General features: G+C 48.0%; 1 protein-coding gene across 5 annotated transcripts in view; it reads right to left on the reverse strand.

Moving 5' to 3' along the window:
* The window catches only part of SMG7 (SMG7 nonsense mediated mRNA decay factor), a 176,294-nt gene that overhangs the window by 34,580 nt on the left and 124,041 nt on the right, over positions 1–17,673 (reverse strand). For all 5 annotated transcript variants that reach the window (XM_030207405.1, XM_030207403.1, XM_030207401.1 and 2 more), the window contains exons 14-15: positions 13,241–13,682; positions 12,640–12,784 (exon numbers count right to left, since the gene is read on the reverse strand). In XM_030207405.1, coding sequence (XP_030063265.1) covers positions 12,640–12,784; positions 13,241–13,682 — 587 coding nt within the window. The remainder of the gene's footprint in view (positions 1–12,639; positions 12,785–13,240; positions 13,683–17,673) is intronic.

Raw genomic sequence — 17,673 nt, forward strand, 5'->3', positions numbered from 1 at the left:
GCATTCGCTTTCTCCGAGGACAAGCAGGCTGCTTGTTCTCACTGATGGGGTATCCCTAGCCCCCAGGCTCACTCAAAACAACAACCATGGTCAATTGGGCCTCGCAACGGCGAGGACATAACTGAGATTGACCTAAAAAATTTACCAACTAACTGAGAGTGCAGCCTGGAACAGAACAAACAGGGCCCTCGGGGGGTGGAGTTGGATCCTAAAGCCCAAACAGGTTCTGAAGAACTGACTGCCCGAACCGACTGTCGCGTCGGGTATCCTGCTGCAGGCAGTAATGAGATGTGAATGTGTGGACAGAAGACCACGTCGCAGCTTTGCAAATTTCTTCAATGGAGGCTGACTTCAAGTGGGCTACCGACGCAGCCATGGCTCTAACATTATGAGCCGTGACATGACCCTCAAGAGCCAGCCCCGCCTGGGCGTAAGTGAAGGAAATGCAATCTGCTAGCCAATTGGATATGGTGCGTTTCCCTACAGCCACTCCCCTCCTATTGGGGTCAAAAGAAACAAACAATTGGGCGGACTGTCTGGTGGGCTGTGTCCGCTCCAGGTAGAAGGCCAATGCTCTCTTGCAGTCCAATGTGTGCAGCTGACGTTCAGCAGGGCAGGAATGAGGACGGGGAAAGAATGTTGGCAAGACAATTGACTGGTTTAGATGGAACTCCGACACGACCTTTGGCAGAAACTTAGGGTGAGTGCGGAGGACTACTCTGTTGTGATGAAATTTGGTGTAAGGGGCCTGGGCTACCAGGGCCTGAAGCTCACTGACTCTACGAGCCGAAGTAACTGCCACCAAGAAAATGACCTTCCAGGTCAAGTACTTCGGATGGCAGGAATTCAGTGGCTCAAAAGGAGGTTTCATCAGCTGGGTGAGAACGACATTGAGATCCCATGACACTGTAGGAGGCTTGACAGGGGGCTTTGACAAAAGCAAACCTCTCATGAAGCGAACAACTAAAGGCTGTCCTGAGATCGGCTTACCTTCCACTTGGTAATGGTATGCACTGATTGCACTAAGGTGAACCCTTACGGAGTTGGTCTTGAGACCAGACTCAGACAAGTGCAGAAGGTATTCAAGCAGGGTCTGTGTAGGACAAGAGCGAGGATCTAGGGCCTTGCTGTCACACCAGACGGCAAACCTCCTCCAATGAAAGAAGTAACTTCTCTTAGTGGAGTCTTTCCTGGAAGCAAGCAAGATGCGGGAGACACCCTCTGGAAGACCCAAAGAGGCAAAGTCTACGCCCTCAACATCCAGGCCGTGAGAGCCAGGGACTGGAGGTTGGGATGCAGAAGAGCCCCGTCGTCCTGCGTGATGAGGGTCGGAAAACACTCCAATCTCCACGGTTCTTCGGAGGATAACTCCAGAAGAAGAGGGAACCAGATCTGACGCGGCCAAAAGGGAGCAATCAGAATCATGGTGCCTCGGTCTTGCTTGAGTTTCAACTAAGTCTTCCCCACCAGAGGTATGGGAGGATAAGCATACAGCAGACCTTCCCCCCAATCCAGGAGGAAGGCATCCGACGCCAGTCTGCCGTGGGCCTGAAGCCTGGAACAGAACTGAGGGACCTTGTGGTTCACTTGAGATGCGAAGAGATCCACCAGGGGGGTGCCCCACGCCTGGAAGATCTGTCGCACCACACGGGAATTGAGCGACCACTCGTGAGGTTGCATAATCCTGCTCAACCTGTCGGCCAGACTGTTGTTTACGCCTGCCAGATATGTGGCTTGGAGCACCATGCCCTGACGGCGAGCCCAGAGCCACATGCTGACGGCTTCCTGACACAGGGGGCGAGATCCGGTGCCCCCCTGCTTGTTGACATAGTACATGGCAACCTGGTTGTCTGTCTGAATTTGGATAATTTGGTGGGACAGCCGATCTCTGAAAGCCTTCAGAGCGTTCCAGATCGCTCGCAACTCCAGAAGATTGATCTGTAGATCGCGTTCTTGGAGGGACCAACTTCCTTGGGTGTGAAGCCCATCGACATGAGCTCCCCATCCCAGGAGAGACGCATCCGTGGTCAGCACTTTTTGTGGCTGAGGAATTTGGAAGGGACGTCCCAGAGTCAAATTGGAGCAAATCGTCCACCAAAACAGGGATTCGAGAAAACTCGTGGACAGGTGGATCACGTCCTCTAGACCCCCAGCGGCCTGATACCACTGGGAGGCTAGGGTCCATTGAGCAGATCTCATGTGAAGGCGGGCCATGGGAGTCACATGAACTGTGGAGGCCAAATGGCCCAGCAATCTCAACATCTGCCGAGCTGTGATCTGCTGGGACGCTCGCACCCGCGAGACGAGGGACAACAAGTTGTTGGCTCTCGTCTCTGGGAGATAGGCGCGAGCCGTCCGAGAATCCAGCAGGGCTCCGATGAATTCGAGTTTCTGCACTGGGAGAAGATGGGACTTTGGGTAATTTATCACAAACCCCAGTAGCTCCAGGAGGCGAATAGTCATCTGCATGGACTGCAGGGCTCCTGCCTCGGATGTGTTCTTCACCAGCCAATCGTCGAGATATGGGAACACGTGCACCTCCAGCCTGCGAAGCGCCGCTACTACCACAGCTAGGCACTTTGTGAACACCCTGGGTGCAGAGGCGAGCCCAAAGGGTAGCACACAGTACTGGAAGTGGCGTGTGCCCAGCTGAAATCGCAGATACTGTCTGTGAGCTGGCAGTATCGGGATGTGTGTATAGGCATCCTTCAAGTCCAGAGAGCATAGCCAATCGTTTTGCTGAATCATGGGGAGAAGGGTGCCCAGGGAAAGCATCCTGAACTTTTCTTTTACGAGATACTTGTTCAGGGCCCTTAGGTCTAGGATGGGACGCATCCCCCCTGTTTTCTTTTCCACAAGGAAGTACCTGGAATAGAATCCCAGCCCTTCTTGCCCGGATGGCACGGGCTCGACCGCATTGGCGCTGAGAAGGGCGGAGAGTTCCTCTGCAAGTACCTGCTTGTGCTGGAAGCTGTAAGACTGAGCTCCCGGTGGACAATTTGGAGGTTTTGAGGCCAAATTGAGGGTGTATCCTTGCCGGACTATTTGGAGAACCCACTGATCGGAGGTTATGAGAGGCCACCTTTGGTGAAAAGCTTTCAACCTCCCCCCGACTGGCAGGTCGCCCGGCACTGACACTTGGATGTCGGCTATGCTCTGCTGGAGCCAGTCAAAAGCTCGCCCCTTGCTTTTGCTGGGGAGCCGCGGGGCCTTGCTGAGGCGCACGCTGCTGACGAGAGCGAGCGCGCTGGGGCTTAGCCTGGGCCGCAGGCTGTCGGGAAGGAGGATTGTACCTACGCTTGCCAGAAGTGTAGGGAACAGTCTTCCTTCCCCCGAAAAATCGTCTACCTGTAGAGGTAGAGGCTGAAGGCTGCCGGCGGGCGAATTTGTCGAATGCGGTGTCCCGCTGGTGGAGAGACTCTACCACCTGTTCGACTTTTTCGCCAAAAATGTTATCCGCACGGCAAGGCGAGTCCGCAATCCGCTGCTGGATTCTATTCTCCAGGTCGGCGGCACGCAGCCATGAGAGCCTGCGCATCACCACACCTTGAGCAGCGGCCCTGGACGCAACATCAAAAGTGTCATAAACTCCTCTGGCCAGGAATTTTCTGCACGCCTTCAGCTGCCTGACCACCTCCTGAAAAGGCTTGGCTTGCTCAGGGGGAAGAGCATCAACCAAGCCCGCCAACTGCCGCACATTGTTCCGCATGTGGATGCTCGTGTAGAGCTGGTAAGACTGGATCTTGGACACGAGCATAGAGGAATGGTAGGCCTTCCTCCCAAAGGAGTCTAAGGTTCTAGAGTCTTTGCCCGGGGGCGCCGAAGCATGCTCTCTAGAACTCTTAGCCTTCTTTAGGGCCAGATCCACAACTCCAGAGTCGTGAGGCAACTGGGTGCGCATCAGCTCTGGGTCCCCATGGATCCGGTACTGGGACTCGATCTTCTTGGGGATGTGGGGATTAGTTAAAGGCTTGGTCCAGTTCGCCAGCAATGTCTTTTTGAGGACATGGTGCAGGGGAACAGTGGACGCTTCCTTAGGTGGAGAAGGATAGTCCAGGAGCTCAAACATTTCAGCCCTGGGCTCGTCCTCCACAACCACCGGGAAGGGGATGGCCGTAGACATCTCCCGGACAAAGGAAGCAAAAGACAGACTCTCGGGAGGAGAAAGCTGCCTTTCAGGAGAGGGAGTGGGATCAGAAGGTAGACCCTCAGACTCCTCGTCAGAGAAATATCTGGGGTCTTCCTCTTCCTCCCACGAGGCCTCACCCTCGGTGTCAGACACAAGTTCACGGACCTGCGTCTGCAACCGGGCCCGGCTCGACTCCGTGGAGCCACGTCCACGATGGGGGCGTCGAGAGGTAGACTCCCTCGCCCGCATCGGCGAAGCTCCCTCCGCCGACGTAGTCGGGGAGCCCTCCTGGGAGGTGGCCGCAGTCGGCACCGCACGCGGTACCGACGTCGGGGACCTCACCCCGGGCGATGGGCCAGCCGGCGCCACGCTCGACGGTACCGGAGGCGCAAGCACCGCCGGTACCGGAGGGGTAGGGCGCAACAGCTCCCCCAGAATCTCTGGGAGAACGGCCCGGAGGCTCTCGTTCAGAGCGGCTGCAGAGAAAGGCGTGGAGGTCGATGCAGGCGTCGACGTCAGTACCTGTTCCGGGCTGTCCAGAGCGGAGCGCATCGACACCTCCTGAACAGAGGGTGAGCGGTCCTCTCGGTGCCGATGCCTGCTGGGTGCCGACTCCCTCGGCGACCCAGAGCTCTCGGTGCCGACGCGGGGAGGGGACCGGTGTCGATGCTTCTTCGACTTCTTCCGAAGCATGTCACCGGAGCTCCCCGGCACCGACGAGGAGGACGTCGAATCCACCCGTCGCTTCCTCGGGGCCGAGACCGAAGAGGGTCGATCTCGGGGGGGCTGTACCGCAGGAGCCCTCAGGGTAGGAGGAGACCCACCCGAGGGCTCACCGCCACCAGCAGGGGAATGGACAGCCCTCACCTGCACTCCACCCGATGCACCACCGTCCGACGACATCAGCAGACGAGGTCCTGGTACCACCGACGTCGATGCAGCTATCCGATGTCTCGGCGCCGATGCAGAGGCCCGATGCCTCGATGCGCTCGATGCAAGGGCGGCCGAGGAAGATGGTCTGGACGCTGCCGACGTCGATGCACTCGAAGATCCCGGTGCCGATGCCGACGAAGAGCCCGAGAACAACACGTTCCACTGGGCTAGTCTCGCTACCTGAGTCCGCCTTTGAAGCAGGGAACACAGACTGCAGTTCTGAGGGCGGTGCTCGGCCCCCAGACACTGAAGACACGACGAGTGTCGATCAGTGAGCGAGATAACCCGGGCGCACTGGGTGCACTTCTTGAAGCCGCTGGAAGGCTTCGATGTCATGGGCGGAAAAATCACGCCGGCGAAATCAAAAGCCGAAATGGCGAAAATTGAAGCACCAAAATTTAGAGGGAGAAAAATCTCGACCGAGGCCAAAAAGAGGCCTACCCCGACGACGAAAGAAAACTTACCGGGGCAAAAAGCTGGAAGTACGGGGAGGATTGACACGAAACCCGGTGGAGGGTTTCCGGAGCACTTCCCGACTTTAGAAAAGCTTTTCCGAAGAAAAAACACGCTCAAAAAACAATTTGGACGCGCGAGGTCAACTTTCCGGGGCCCGACACGGCGAAACACGACCGTACCGAGTGCGGACAAAAGAAGACTGGCCGGCTCGAGCCGGTTTCGGGCGGGAAGACGGCCGCGCATGTGCGGTGCGCGCGGGCGCGCGAGGGCTAGCAAAGGACTTTGCTAGTGAAGTTTCCGATTGGAGGGGCTGCCGTGGACGTCACCCATCAGTGAGAACAAGCAGCCTGCTTGTCCTCGGAGAAATATATATATATATATATATATATATAATGAAGAAAACGGGAAACATCCTTATACAAACAATAAGTTAGAATAGAAGAAAATCACATGATTTAGAAGAAATTAAGAATTTCTAACAGTATATAAGTGTAGAATGAGAAAGCTTTGCTGAGCAGATTTTGTTATTCAGTCTGAGCGTCTGGCTTTTCTGGGTGACAAACTGCTCCAGAGAGAACAATCATTTTGTATTGGCTTAGAGAAATACCACTAAAGATTTTATTTGGTTGTGTTAAATCTGAGTCAGATTTGTCTCTCTTATTCCAGCCAAAGGGATGTTTCTCTAAGGCTGAAGTGTTTTCCCCTCCTAAGGGGCAATAGGATGGGATTACATCTTTTTCTTGAGTGCTGACAGCAAAGTGGATTCTAGCATTAGGTAACTATGATTTGATTATTCTTTCCAATGTGCATCACTTTGTATTTGTCCACATTAAATGTCATCTGCAATTTGGATGCCCAGTCTTCCAATTTCCTAAGGTCTTCCTGCAATATTTCACAGTCCGCTCATGTTTTAACAACCTTGAATAGTTTTAATGTCATCTACAAATTTAATCACCTCATTCGTCATTCTGATTTCCATATCATCTATAAATATGCTAAACAGCACCGGTCTCGGTACTGATCCCTGTGGCACTCCAATGTTCACCCTCCTCCATTGGGAGAAATAATCATTTAATCCTACCCTCTGTTTTCTGTCCAATCACCAATTCCTATTCCACACCAGAACATTGCCGCCTATCCTATTTTTAATTTTCTCAGTTTAATGTATTCAGTGAAGCAAACTTCAGAAGAGCCACAATAGCTGCAGTGGCTCTAATTTGATGGTATGAGCAGCAGCAATTGGTTTACAATAAAACTGAATGCAGGATGCTTTCCACTTTGCCTTAGTTGATTTGGCTACTAGAAAGCCAGTTTCACTAGGGTTAGAGACAAAAAGCTGCACAGATGTTCTGATAGATTCTGTCAATTTAAAAGTGTTAACGTGCCAAGTCCATTTGCAGTCCAGAGAGACTTGGCCTGTGGCTTAATCTAGTAAGCTATTCCAAAAGTATAGTCTAATGTACAGAATACTCAATCTAGGAAAAACCTAACAAAAAATTATAAAAAAAAAATAATTTGATAAATGCTGCAGAAAATAGTTCAAAACATTAAGTAAAGCACTGCGATACATTGGGGGTCAAATTGATGTGTCTAAAATACTAAAAATGCAAATATGACCCAAGGCTTTATTTTGACATCTACCTGCCACTCACCACTTCTCAGCCTGTCAGCCCTAGTCTGCAGCTGTCTACAACCCTCTCTACTGCAGCTAAAGTAGCAAAACAGGGCCAATCTCTTTCAGGAGGAAAAGGGGCTACAGTTAAGAGACTCACTGGAAGTAAGGTTTATAGGGTTGGTGTGACTATTAAAGCAAAAAGCAGAACAGCTCTAGTTTCTGAGATTCTTCTCCGTTCAGTGACTGCAGTTTGCAGTGGGGAAAAAAAATAAAATAAGTCTGAATTAGTAGCTATAACTTCTACACTGTTTTAGAATCTTACCAGGTACTTGTGACCTGGATTGGCCACTGCTGAAAACAGGATACTGGGCTTGATGGACCTTCAGTCTGTCCCGGTATGGCATGCTTATGTTCTTATATCCCTTCTCAGGGTGAACTGAACCTCCCTCCCTAACTCTTAAGAGCTTGGAACATTAGAGGACTTCTTACAAAATGTCCCAGCCCCTGGTCCTAGCAGACAGATAAACAAAAAACCCAAACAAACAAAACAAAATCAAATCCTATTAAGCCCAAAACACAAAAACAAAACCATGCTGAAAAGTACTACTTACTATAGCTGTTTATTTTGACACAGATAGATGTGAAGCAATTTTGAAGTGTTACTGGTTCTATGAGTGTGCTATTATCAGTTTGGTTTTGCAGGATTCAGTTTTTCAAGTTGTTGGTGCATGTGCAATATTGTGCACTAATGAGCTTTACCCCCTTCATATCTATATTAATAAATCCCACCTTGAACGTTCTGAAGCTCACTCCAAGGCAGAGAAGCTCACTCCAAGGCAGAGAAGCACAAAAATCCTGTAGTCTTCATAGGCTAGGACCAGTCACCCTCACTCATAGACCCGCCCTCAGCCACGCCCCATCTGTACATAAAATGCTACCTCAACATTCTGAAGACAACCTGCTGAAACCATCTGCAAAATCCCTAAACAGTTCGTTAGTTCATGGTGGTGAAGCCATCCAACTCACCATGTCTCTCTGCCCCGCCCTCGAGGGCGGAACACAGAGAGTAAAGGGATCCATAAAGGCACCCCTACCAACTGGCAACCCCCTCCAACAAACAACGACCCAGGCAGGGGGAGTGTTTCCGTACTCCTCCCCCTGCCTAGGAATCGCTACAGACTGCTGGCAAACTCCCCAACCACACGACCACAAAAGCCACCCGCAAACCCCCCCCCCCCACACACACAAACACATACACATAAACACACACACAAACGCACACAAACACACAAACGCACACACACACAAACACACACAAAAAAACCAAACACACACACACACAAAAAAAAACACACACACACACAAACACACACAAAAGAAAACACAAACACACACACACACACAAACCACACACACACACAAACAAAAACACACACACACACAAACAAAAACACACACACACACAAACAAAAACACACAAAAGAAAACACAAACACACACACACACACACACACACAAACAGCCTCGACGGTGCACCTCTAAGTGCCCCCCTGCCGCATCGCCACAACAACCCGTGCAACGGGGCATCAGAAAGCCCCTACCCCCCTTCCCTCCTCGCCGCATCACCCAACCCCTCCCCCGCCGCTTCACCAAGCCCCCCCCCCACATCGACCGCCTCGCCACCCACGACCGCTAATACAAACTCTGTCCGGCGGCTGCTGCTGCTTCTATTCAGCAGCAGCAGCTCGTACATAAAGAAAACAAACAAAAAACAACCTCCTAAAACGCACCTCCGTGGAGTACCATCTCACATTGGCTGACGTCTCTGCAGCCGCTCCTCCTCTCCCCTCAACGTCAGTGCCCCTGCCGGAAGACCCCGGAGAAACGTTGAGATGTCAGAGGGGAGAGGAGGAGCGCATGCTGAGACTTCAGCCAATGTGAGATGCTTCTCAACGGAGGTGCGTTTTAGGAGGATTTTTTTTTGTTTGTTTTCTTTATGTACGGGCTGCTGCTGCTGAATAGCAGAAGCAGCAGCCGCCGGACACAGTTTGTATTAGCGGTTGCGGGTGGCGAGGGGGTTGATGAGGGGGAGAGGGGCTTGGTGATGTGCCACGGTGGTGGGGTCAGGTGATGCACAAAGGGGGGGACAAGGGGCTTTCTTTGGGTGCTGCGCCGGCTGGGGGGGAAGGGGGGTCTCGCTGGACATGGGTGGCTGGAAGGAAGCAGGGGGAAGGGAGGGGAGGGTCGCTGCACATGGGTGGCTGTAGGAGGGGCAGGGAACAGGGAGATAGGGATGGGGCTCCACACACTACATGGGTGCCTGCAAGGGGGACAGGGGATACAGGACGGACACTGCAGGGTGGGCAGGGGGACAGAAGGGTTGGTGGTCATCAGGGGGGACAGGTGGGTCGATGGACATGGCTGGCCACAGGGGAGGAACAGGGAAAAAGGAGAGGAGCATCCTCAGACATGGGTGGCTGCACAGGAGAGGAGGGTCGCTAGACATGGGTAGCTGCAGGGGGGGCAGGGGGACAGAAGGGTCGCTGGACATGGCTGGCTGCAGGGGGGGCAAGGGAGAGGAGGGACGCTGCACATGCGTGCCTGCAGGGGGACAGGAGGGATGCTGAGGGGGGGGGGCCTGAGACCACATGGGTGGCTGCAGGGGGAGCAGAGGAGACAGGAAGGACGCAGCAGAGGGAGAGGAGGGTTGATGGGCATGGGTGGCTGCAGGGGGATGCTGGACATGGGTGGCTGCAGGGGGAACATGGGGAGAGGAGGGTCGCTGCACATGCCTGGCTGCAAGGGGGCACGGGAGAGGGAGGGGGTTCCTCACACCACACACGCAGTCACTCATTCTCTGTCTGCCACATACACTCTCACTCACACACTCACTGTCTTTGTCCCTCTCTCTCACAGTGTCACACAGAAACACAAACACTGTCTCTCACACACTCTCTTCACTCTCGCACAAACACATACACTCTGTCTCTCTCTCTGACACACACGCTCCATCTCTCACACACGCTCTTTCTGAAACATACACTCCAAGGAAAACCTTGCTAGTGCCCGTTTCATTTCTAACAGAAACGGGCGTTTTTTACTAGTTATATATATTCAACATCTAATACCTGTACCTAAATACATTAATATATAAATACGGTGTATATATATATATATTGTAAATAAGAGCCTCTTGTCTATCTATTCTTAGTCTACTGTAACTATACGCTTTGGAATTCCTCAAAACCTAAAAAAACAAAACCAAACCTGATGTGGAGGAGTGGCCTAGTGGTTAGGGTGGTGGACTCTGGTCCTAGGGAACTGAGGAACTGAGTTCGATTCCCACTTCAGGCACAGGCAGCTCCTTGTGACTCTGGGCAAGTCACTTAACCCTCCATTGCCCCAGGTACAAATAAGTACCTGTATATAATATGTAAGCCGCATTGAGCCTGCCATGAGTGGGAAAGCGGGGTACAAATAAAATAAATGTCTATAGAAACATGGAGGAAAAGCCTCTTATAGTTAGATTAAGTAGCAGTTTGATGGCAACACATCTGTACACATAGAATCCTTGATACCCCAAGTCTATGTTCATGATGTACATCAGATTTGGAAAAGGCCAGTGATTAAATCTGAAATCAAAATATTTATGAAAACAGGAATACAGAGGTTAGCCCAGTGACTCAGTAGCAACGCTATGTACTGTCAAAGGGAGAGCGCTAATTTTCAATCTTGGGTAACGATGCTGTAGAAGTAGTGCAGCGAAGGGCGACTAAAATGATAGCGGAGATGGGACGACTTCCCTATGAAGAAAGACTAAGGAGGCTAGGGCTTTTCAGCTTGGAGAAGAGACGGCTAAGGGGAGACATGATAGAGGTATATAAAATAATGAGTGGAGTGGAACAGGTGGATGTGAAGCGTCTGTTCATGCTTTCCAAAAATACTAGGACTAGGGGGCACGTGATGAAACTACAGTGTAGTAAATTTAAAATAAATTGGAGAAACATTTTCTTCACCAAACGCGTAATTAAACTCTGGAATTTGTTGCCGGAGAATGTGATGAAGGCGGTTAGCTTGGCAGAGTTTAAAAAAGGGTTAGACGGTTTCCTAAAGGACAAGTTCATAAACCACTACTAAATGGACTTGGGAAAATCCACAATTCCAGGAATAACATGTATAGAATGTTTGTACGTTTGGGAAGCTTGCCAGGTGCCCTTGGCCTGGATTGGCCGCTGTCGTGGACAGGATGCTGGGCTCGATGGACCATTGGTCTTTTCCCAGTGTGGCATTACTTATGTAGTGTTCACTGCCCGCAGTGCAGGGATTAGGAATTCATCATTCCAACAAGGTGACACAGAGTACAGAGTTGCACAGGAAGAGAAATTTCACCCATCCTTGCCCATCCCCAGTGGAATTTAACCCATACCCACCCAATCCTACAATTAATCTCCTCCATCCCCACCTGTTTCCTCCCAACAGCCTCCCGTGGTTTTTTGGATGGTATTCACTATTCAATCAATGAGTGTTCCAAGCCTCAGTCTGGTGTTCTGGCTGCCTCTCTGGGCATTCCAAGCCTCATTCTGGCACTCCAACTGCTTCTCTCCATACATTAAAAGCCCCATTCTGGTGTTCCTAATGCCTCTTATAAGTGCATTCCAAGCCTCATTCTAGAGTCATCATAGATTTTGACTACACTCCTGCGGAAATTCCACGGCAACTTCTTCCATCCCTGCGGGAATCCCATGAGTTCTGTGGGATTCCCGTAATCCCCATTCCCATGCAGCTCTCTAACCTAGCGAACAATATTCAAAACATTTTTTTCTGATACCTTCTGGAGCTATCTATACAAATCAAGGATTTTTCTTTTAATCTGTATCCTCCTAATATTAAGTCTAGTCACCATAGCAACAGTCTGTGGCCAGGGGCTCTCACCACCATGGCTCTCTCTGGAACCCTGTGATGGACATGGATCTAATTCCAGCCATTAGAGGGCTGATATTGAGTATCCTTGCAAGTGGACAGAGTATAATTTTTAATATTAAGTGAATGGTTCATAAGTGAAAGGTTCATTTTGGGACAGTCTTTCAGCATGGACAAAATTGTCTGGATAAGTTTAGCTGGACAGTGATGATATTCAGTTTTGTTCAGCTAAGAATAAGCCATTCCCCCAAAACCCCTTCAGGGCTTTTGACCATCCAAAAACTGTAAACACTGAAAAGAAGAGGATTTAAAAATTAGTAGTTGTGAATATAAAAGCTCATTCGGCCATTGCCCAAAGGTTGGTTATGCAGAAAGAAACAGCAGAACTAACCCCACCCAGAATAAGAAAATAATTCATATAATTCCAACCTATTTGAGAACTACACTGCAGAAAGATTCTGTTCAATATATGGAACTTGCACTTTTTGTGTTACTGTAGTATATTATGTTTTTAACCAGTATAGTGTACAGATCAGTTATTCAAACATACAGTATTTCTACAGAGATCCATATATTAGCTAACTACCTGGCCGACTGGGAAGGGGAGGAAAAGCCCCTGGGTGATGAATAGGGATAAACTGAGAATTGTTGGCTGGACTTGAAGACTGTGTTACAGGTGTTTTCCTTGCTTCAGACACTGGAGTCTTCCTCAGTTCAGTCTGTGATTTAACCTAACAAATGAAACAGCAACCACAACAAATATTAGTCAAATCAAGTCTATAACACCTAAGACAGCACACACACTCCCCCCTCCCTCAGTGAAGGAGCATGACATCAGTTCCCCAGCAAGTCCAAGACATCCATCAACATCCAGCCATACATCTTCCAATACTACACTGCTTCAAGCAAAGTCAGGTGTCCTGTGCTACATTCTATCCAACTCTTCATGCAACACTGAACAGTTTTCCTTCTCCATTCTGTCAGACATAGTGAATCTCTCCAGCTTCCAAAGTCAAACCCCATATTTCGCTCCCATCGTAAACTACTCTTCATGCTCCTCACCCTCCTCCAGTAGCCACGTCCAACTCTCCCCTTCCTCCAGTCATGTTCTTCCTTTAAGTCCTACCCTGTTTACTGCTTAAGACTCTTCCTGCACTGCCATGCTCTGCCAGACATTCAAGCTTTACCTGCACTGCCACACTCTGCTTCCCTGCCTCCTGGACCTTATCCAGATTCATTTTCTTAGGCTCATTCTTCCTCTTGTTGTTGTCCTTCTTTACATCATTCTTATTGACTGTTGTGTTAATCCCTTTCCCATAGTCCCTCCTTTCCTTTCCCAGGTCCTTCTGAGGATAGCTGCGTCTCTGATCCCGGTTCACCTCTCGAGGTTTGATGTTCTCTTTGAAGGTGACCACAGGTTTTTCATTCATCTCACAGCTGCTGCTCTGGTTTCTGCCAGTAGACAGTACAGACTTCAGTCCAGGACTGCCATCTGTTGATGGGAATTCCACTATAGATGACTCTTGTAGGATGGGACTGTCACTGGCTTTGTTCGATTCTTCCACCACCAATTCCGGGATCTCCGTTACAAAGGAGAGCTGTCCTCCCTCGTTTTGACATTGAATCAATCTGTAGAAGAGAATGACTTTATACAGTTTGATGTCTAATGCCAAAGTAACAATACAACAAACTTGCAAGAGGTTAATTGGGGGGAAAAGCCTCAGAACAGTGTACGGATGTGTATGTCCTGGGCATCCAACATGCAGCAGGATACAGCTCACCTGAGAACTTTAGTATTCTTTCTTAATCCAGTATCACTGTTTCTTCTGGCTTCAAACTTGTTGCTGTAGTGCATGCCAGTGCTTCCTCCTCAGATGAATTTCAATGATGTGTTCAGAGCATGCACAGTTTAATTATACCACTGAAAACTGCAGTATGAGGAAGCAACAGCACACACTGCAGCAAGAAGCTGCCCCCATGTTCTATATGCTTCCATGGAATATGGATTTGGTGCAGTCCCAAGCCTTTACTGCCTTGAGCAGGGCTTTGTAGCAGAACAAGACAATTAAGAATCAAAGTTAACAAGCAGCTTTTGAAGGCAAGCTGCTCAACCTGGCTCAGCATCTCACTCCTGAATTTCTGATCATGCAACCCACTAATGAAAAACTTGAACACCCCTGGTATGTGTGTATAGGCTACACAACAAACAAAAATAATCAATCAAATCAGCCATAAGCAGGTTACCAACAAAAAGCACAATCTAGACCAGGATTCCCCAAATCCTCTGCTCGAGGTCTACAAATCAACCTGAATTTTAGATTTAAACAAAGAATATGAATGAGATTAGCATGTACTGTTGCAACTGCTTTAATTTAAATCAAAAAAATTTAGCCCTAGAACAGTAAAAAGTAGGGCTTTAGACAGATTATTAGGTCTAATGTTTTTTTGCCTTAGCTTTCTTTCCCACCCACAACTCTTAATTTACAGTCAATTTTTTTCCAAAGAGGGAAATTTGTCACCACAAGATATTTTCATCATGTAATTTGCCCTAAACAACAATTTGTAGCTTAGTGAAAAAGAAACGAAATAAAAGAATAAACTATATCAAATTATCTAAGGCCCTTTATATTAGTAGTTTGGTTAAATAACTAAAAACAACTAGTCTATACTAAGGTGCAGACAGCAATCCAGCAGCAAGGTAAGTACTATCCAGTCTCTGAATGGAGTGCTACATGTATGATTATCTCCCATTTGTGATAGGTTGTATGTGTAAACTCACTGCAAATAGCTTCTAATTCTCAAAGAAAAACTCCAATGTGTTGATGCTAAGAATAGCAGACTTGGAGAAGATGATACAAAGAAATATATACAGGAGACTTACAGGGACACAGTAGAGAAGCCCTCTCCTCTGCTATCTTGGAGGACAGAGGTCACCTGAAAGGACAGCATCAACTTGGTGAAGAAGAAAGGGATTCTGTAGCTAGAACCTGCTCTCCAGTGAATGCAATATTCTCCTGCACTGAGGATGTGTTTCCAGGAGCTTCTGCCCGGAAAGGAGGGGTTAGAATAGCCATTTTAGTTGGAAATTTGATATTAGGCATTTAGATAGCTGGATGGGCTTTGGTCACTTGCCTGCCTGGTGTGATGGTGACAGACTTCATGCATCACCAAGATAAGATTTTAGATAGTGTTGGGGAGGAGCCAATGCGTTGCTACATGTGGAAACCAACAACATACGAAAGTGTGGGAGAAGGTTCTGGAATTTAGGCTTTTAGGTAGAAAGCTGAAATCTGGAACTTCCATGGTAGAATTCTCAGACATACTCCTGGTCCCATGCGCAGGACCAAGAAGGCAGGTAGAGCTCTGGAGTCTCAATGTGGGGATGTCACAATGGTACAGGAAAGAGAAATTCAGATTTGTTAGGAACTGGGCAATATTCTGGGGCCAAGGGCGCCTATTCAAAAAAAAAAAAAATGGGCTCCACCTTAACCAGAGTGGAACCACACTATTGGCACAAACATTTAAAAAGGAAACAGAGCAGAATTTAAACTAGAACAGGGGAAAGCTGAGAGTCACTCAGGCATGTAACAACAGTGAGAGATATCTTTGAAGGATACTATCAAAACAGGGAAAGTCAGGGCATTCCAACAGAGAGGTTACACAATGGCAAAAGGTAAAGATTGCAAAATTATCTCTGGCAACTGCTAAAAAAGCTGTAGATATATACCAAAAATATGCTTTGAAATGTCTGATTACAAATGCTAACAGACTAACATAAAAATAAGTTGGGAGAGAGACTATATAGCACTACAAGAGAAAGATACGATAGGTGAAAGGAGAATAACCAATAAACACCAATACCAGGGTACAAATTATATCACAATGATAACGTGAATCAAATTGGAGAGGAAGGGTGCTATAAGTTAAAGAGGGAACTGAGTCACAGAGAAAAAAAAAATTCAACAGGAAACAGAATGATGCTGAATTCCTTATGGATAGAAATTCCATGTGTTTAGTTACCCGTAGCAGATGTTCTCCGAGGACAGCAGGACATATTCTCACATCTGGGTAACATCATCTGATGGAGCCCACAGTGGAGATGTTCCCCAGCATTCTTTATCCAGAAGCCTTTAAGAATGAGCACTGCACATGCATGGACCTTCCCGCCTGCTGCTGCCACAAGGAACTGGGGCAGTGTAATATATTAGCTGGTAGAATACAACTCCTAGGGGAGGAGGGCAAGGATTTGAGAATGCATGTCCAGCTGTTCTCAGAGAAAGCGCAGTTATTCACATGTTGCAAGTGTTCTCTGAGGACAACAGGACACACATTACCATATCATATCATGGAGCCTAGCATAGATACTAGGGTAGCAGCCTAGCTCACTGACTCGTCACCTTGCATTTTTTTCTTTGAGCCAATCTCTCTGGAAGTTTTCGCCCTTCGCCCTCTGTTTTGAACAGTTCTACTCATGTTTTAAGATTGCCCTTAAGACTGATTTGTTTACCGAAGCCTTCTCTTAGGCCCCCATACCCTGGTTTGTGACCTGGAAAGGCTGCTAGCATTTACTCCCTATTTCTACTCTTCTTCAGCCTACCTTTTTTTTTTCTGGTTGGAGATCCTTTCCTTCTATATACTTTTAGATTTTAATTGTGCACTGTTTTGATTATTTTTGAATGGCGGTATATCAAATGTCAATAAACTAAACTAGTAACTTCAGACGTTTTTATCCTCCAGCAAAGAGTTCCAGAGCTTAACAATTCGTTGACTGAAAAAACATTTCCTCCCATTTGTTTTAGAAGTATTTCCATGTAACTTACTTGAGTATTGTACTTTTGGAACAAGTAAAAAAAATCGATTCACTTCTGATCTTTCTACACCACTCAGGATTTTGAACTTCTTTAGCCTTTCTCATATGAGAGGAGTTCTACCCTCTTTATCAATTTGGCCGCTTTTCTTTGAACCTTTTCTAATTCTGCTATGCTTTTTTTTTTGAGATGCAGCAACCAGAACTAAACACAATACTCAAGGTGAGGTTGCGCCGTGGAGCAATACAGAGGCATTATAGTATTTTTGGTTTTATTTACCACCCCTTTCCTAATAATTCCTAGCATCCTGTTTGCTTTTTTGACCACTGCCACACACCGAGCAGAAGATTTCAGTGTATTGTCTACAATGACACCTAGATCTTTTTCTTGGGTGCTGACCCCCAAGGTTGACCCTAGCATCAGGTAACTATGATTTGGTTTACTCTTTCCAATGTGCATCACTTTGTATCTGTCCACATTAAATTTCATCTGCCTTTTGGATGCCCAGTCTTCCAATTACCTAAGGTCTTCCTGCAATTTTTCACAGTCTGCATGTGTTTTAACAACCTGAATAGTTTTGTGTCATCTTCAAATTTAATCAACTCACTCGCTGTTCTGATTTCCATATCATTTATAAATTTGTTAAAGAGGACTGGTCCCAGTACTGATCCCTGCGGCACTCCACTATTCACCCTCCTCCATTGAGAGAAATGACAACTTTAACCCTACCCTCGTTTTCTGTCCAATAATCAATTCTTAATCCATATCAGAATGTTGCCTCCTATCCCATGACTTAATTTTTTCAGGAGTCT

The sequence above is a fragment of the Microcaecilia unicolor genome, chromosome 6 (genome assembly GCF_901765095.1).
Source record: "Microcaecilia unicolor chromosome 6, aMicUni1.1, whole genome shotgun sequence".
Classification (NCBI taxonomy): Eukaryota; Metazoa; Chordata; class Amphibia; order Gymnophiona; family Siphonopidae; genus Microcaecilia; species Microcaecilia unicolor.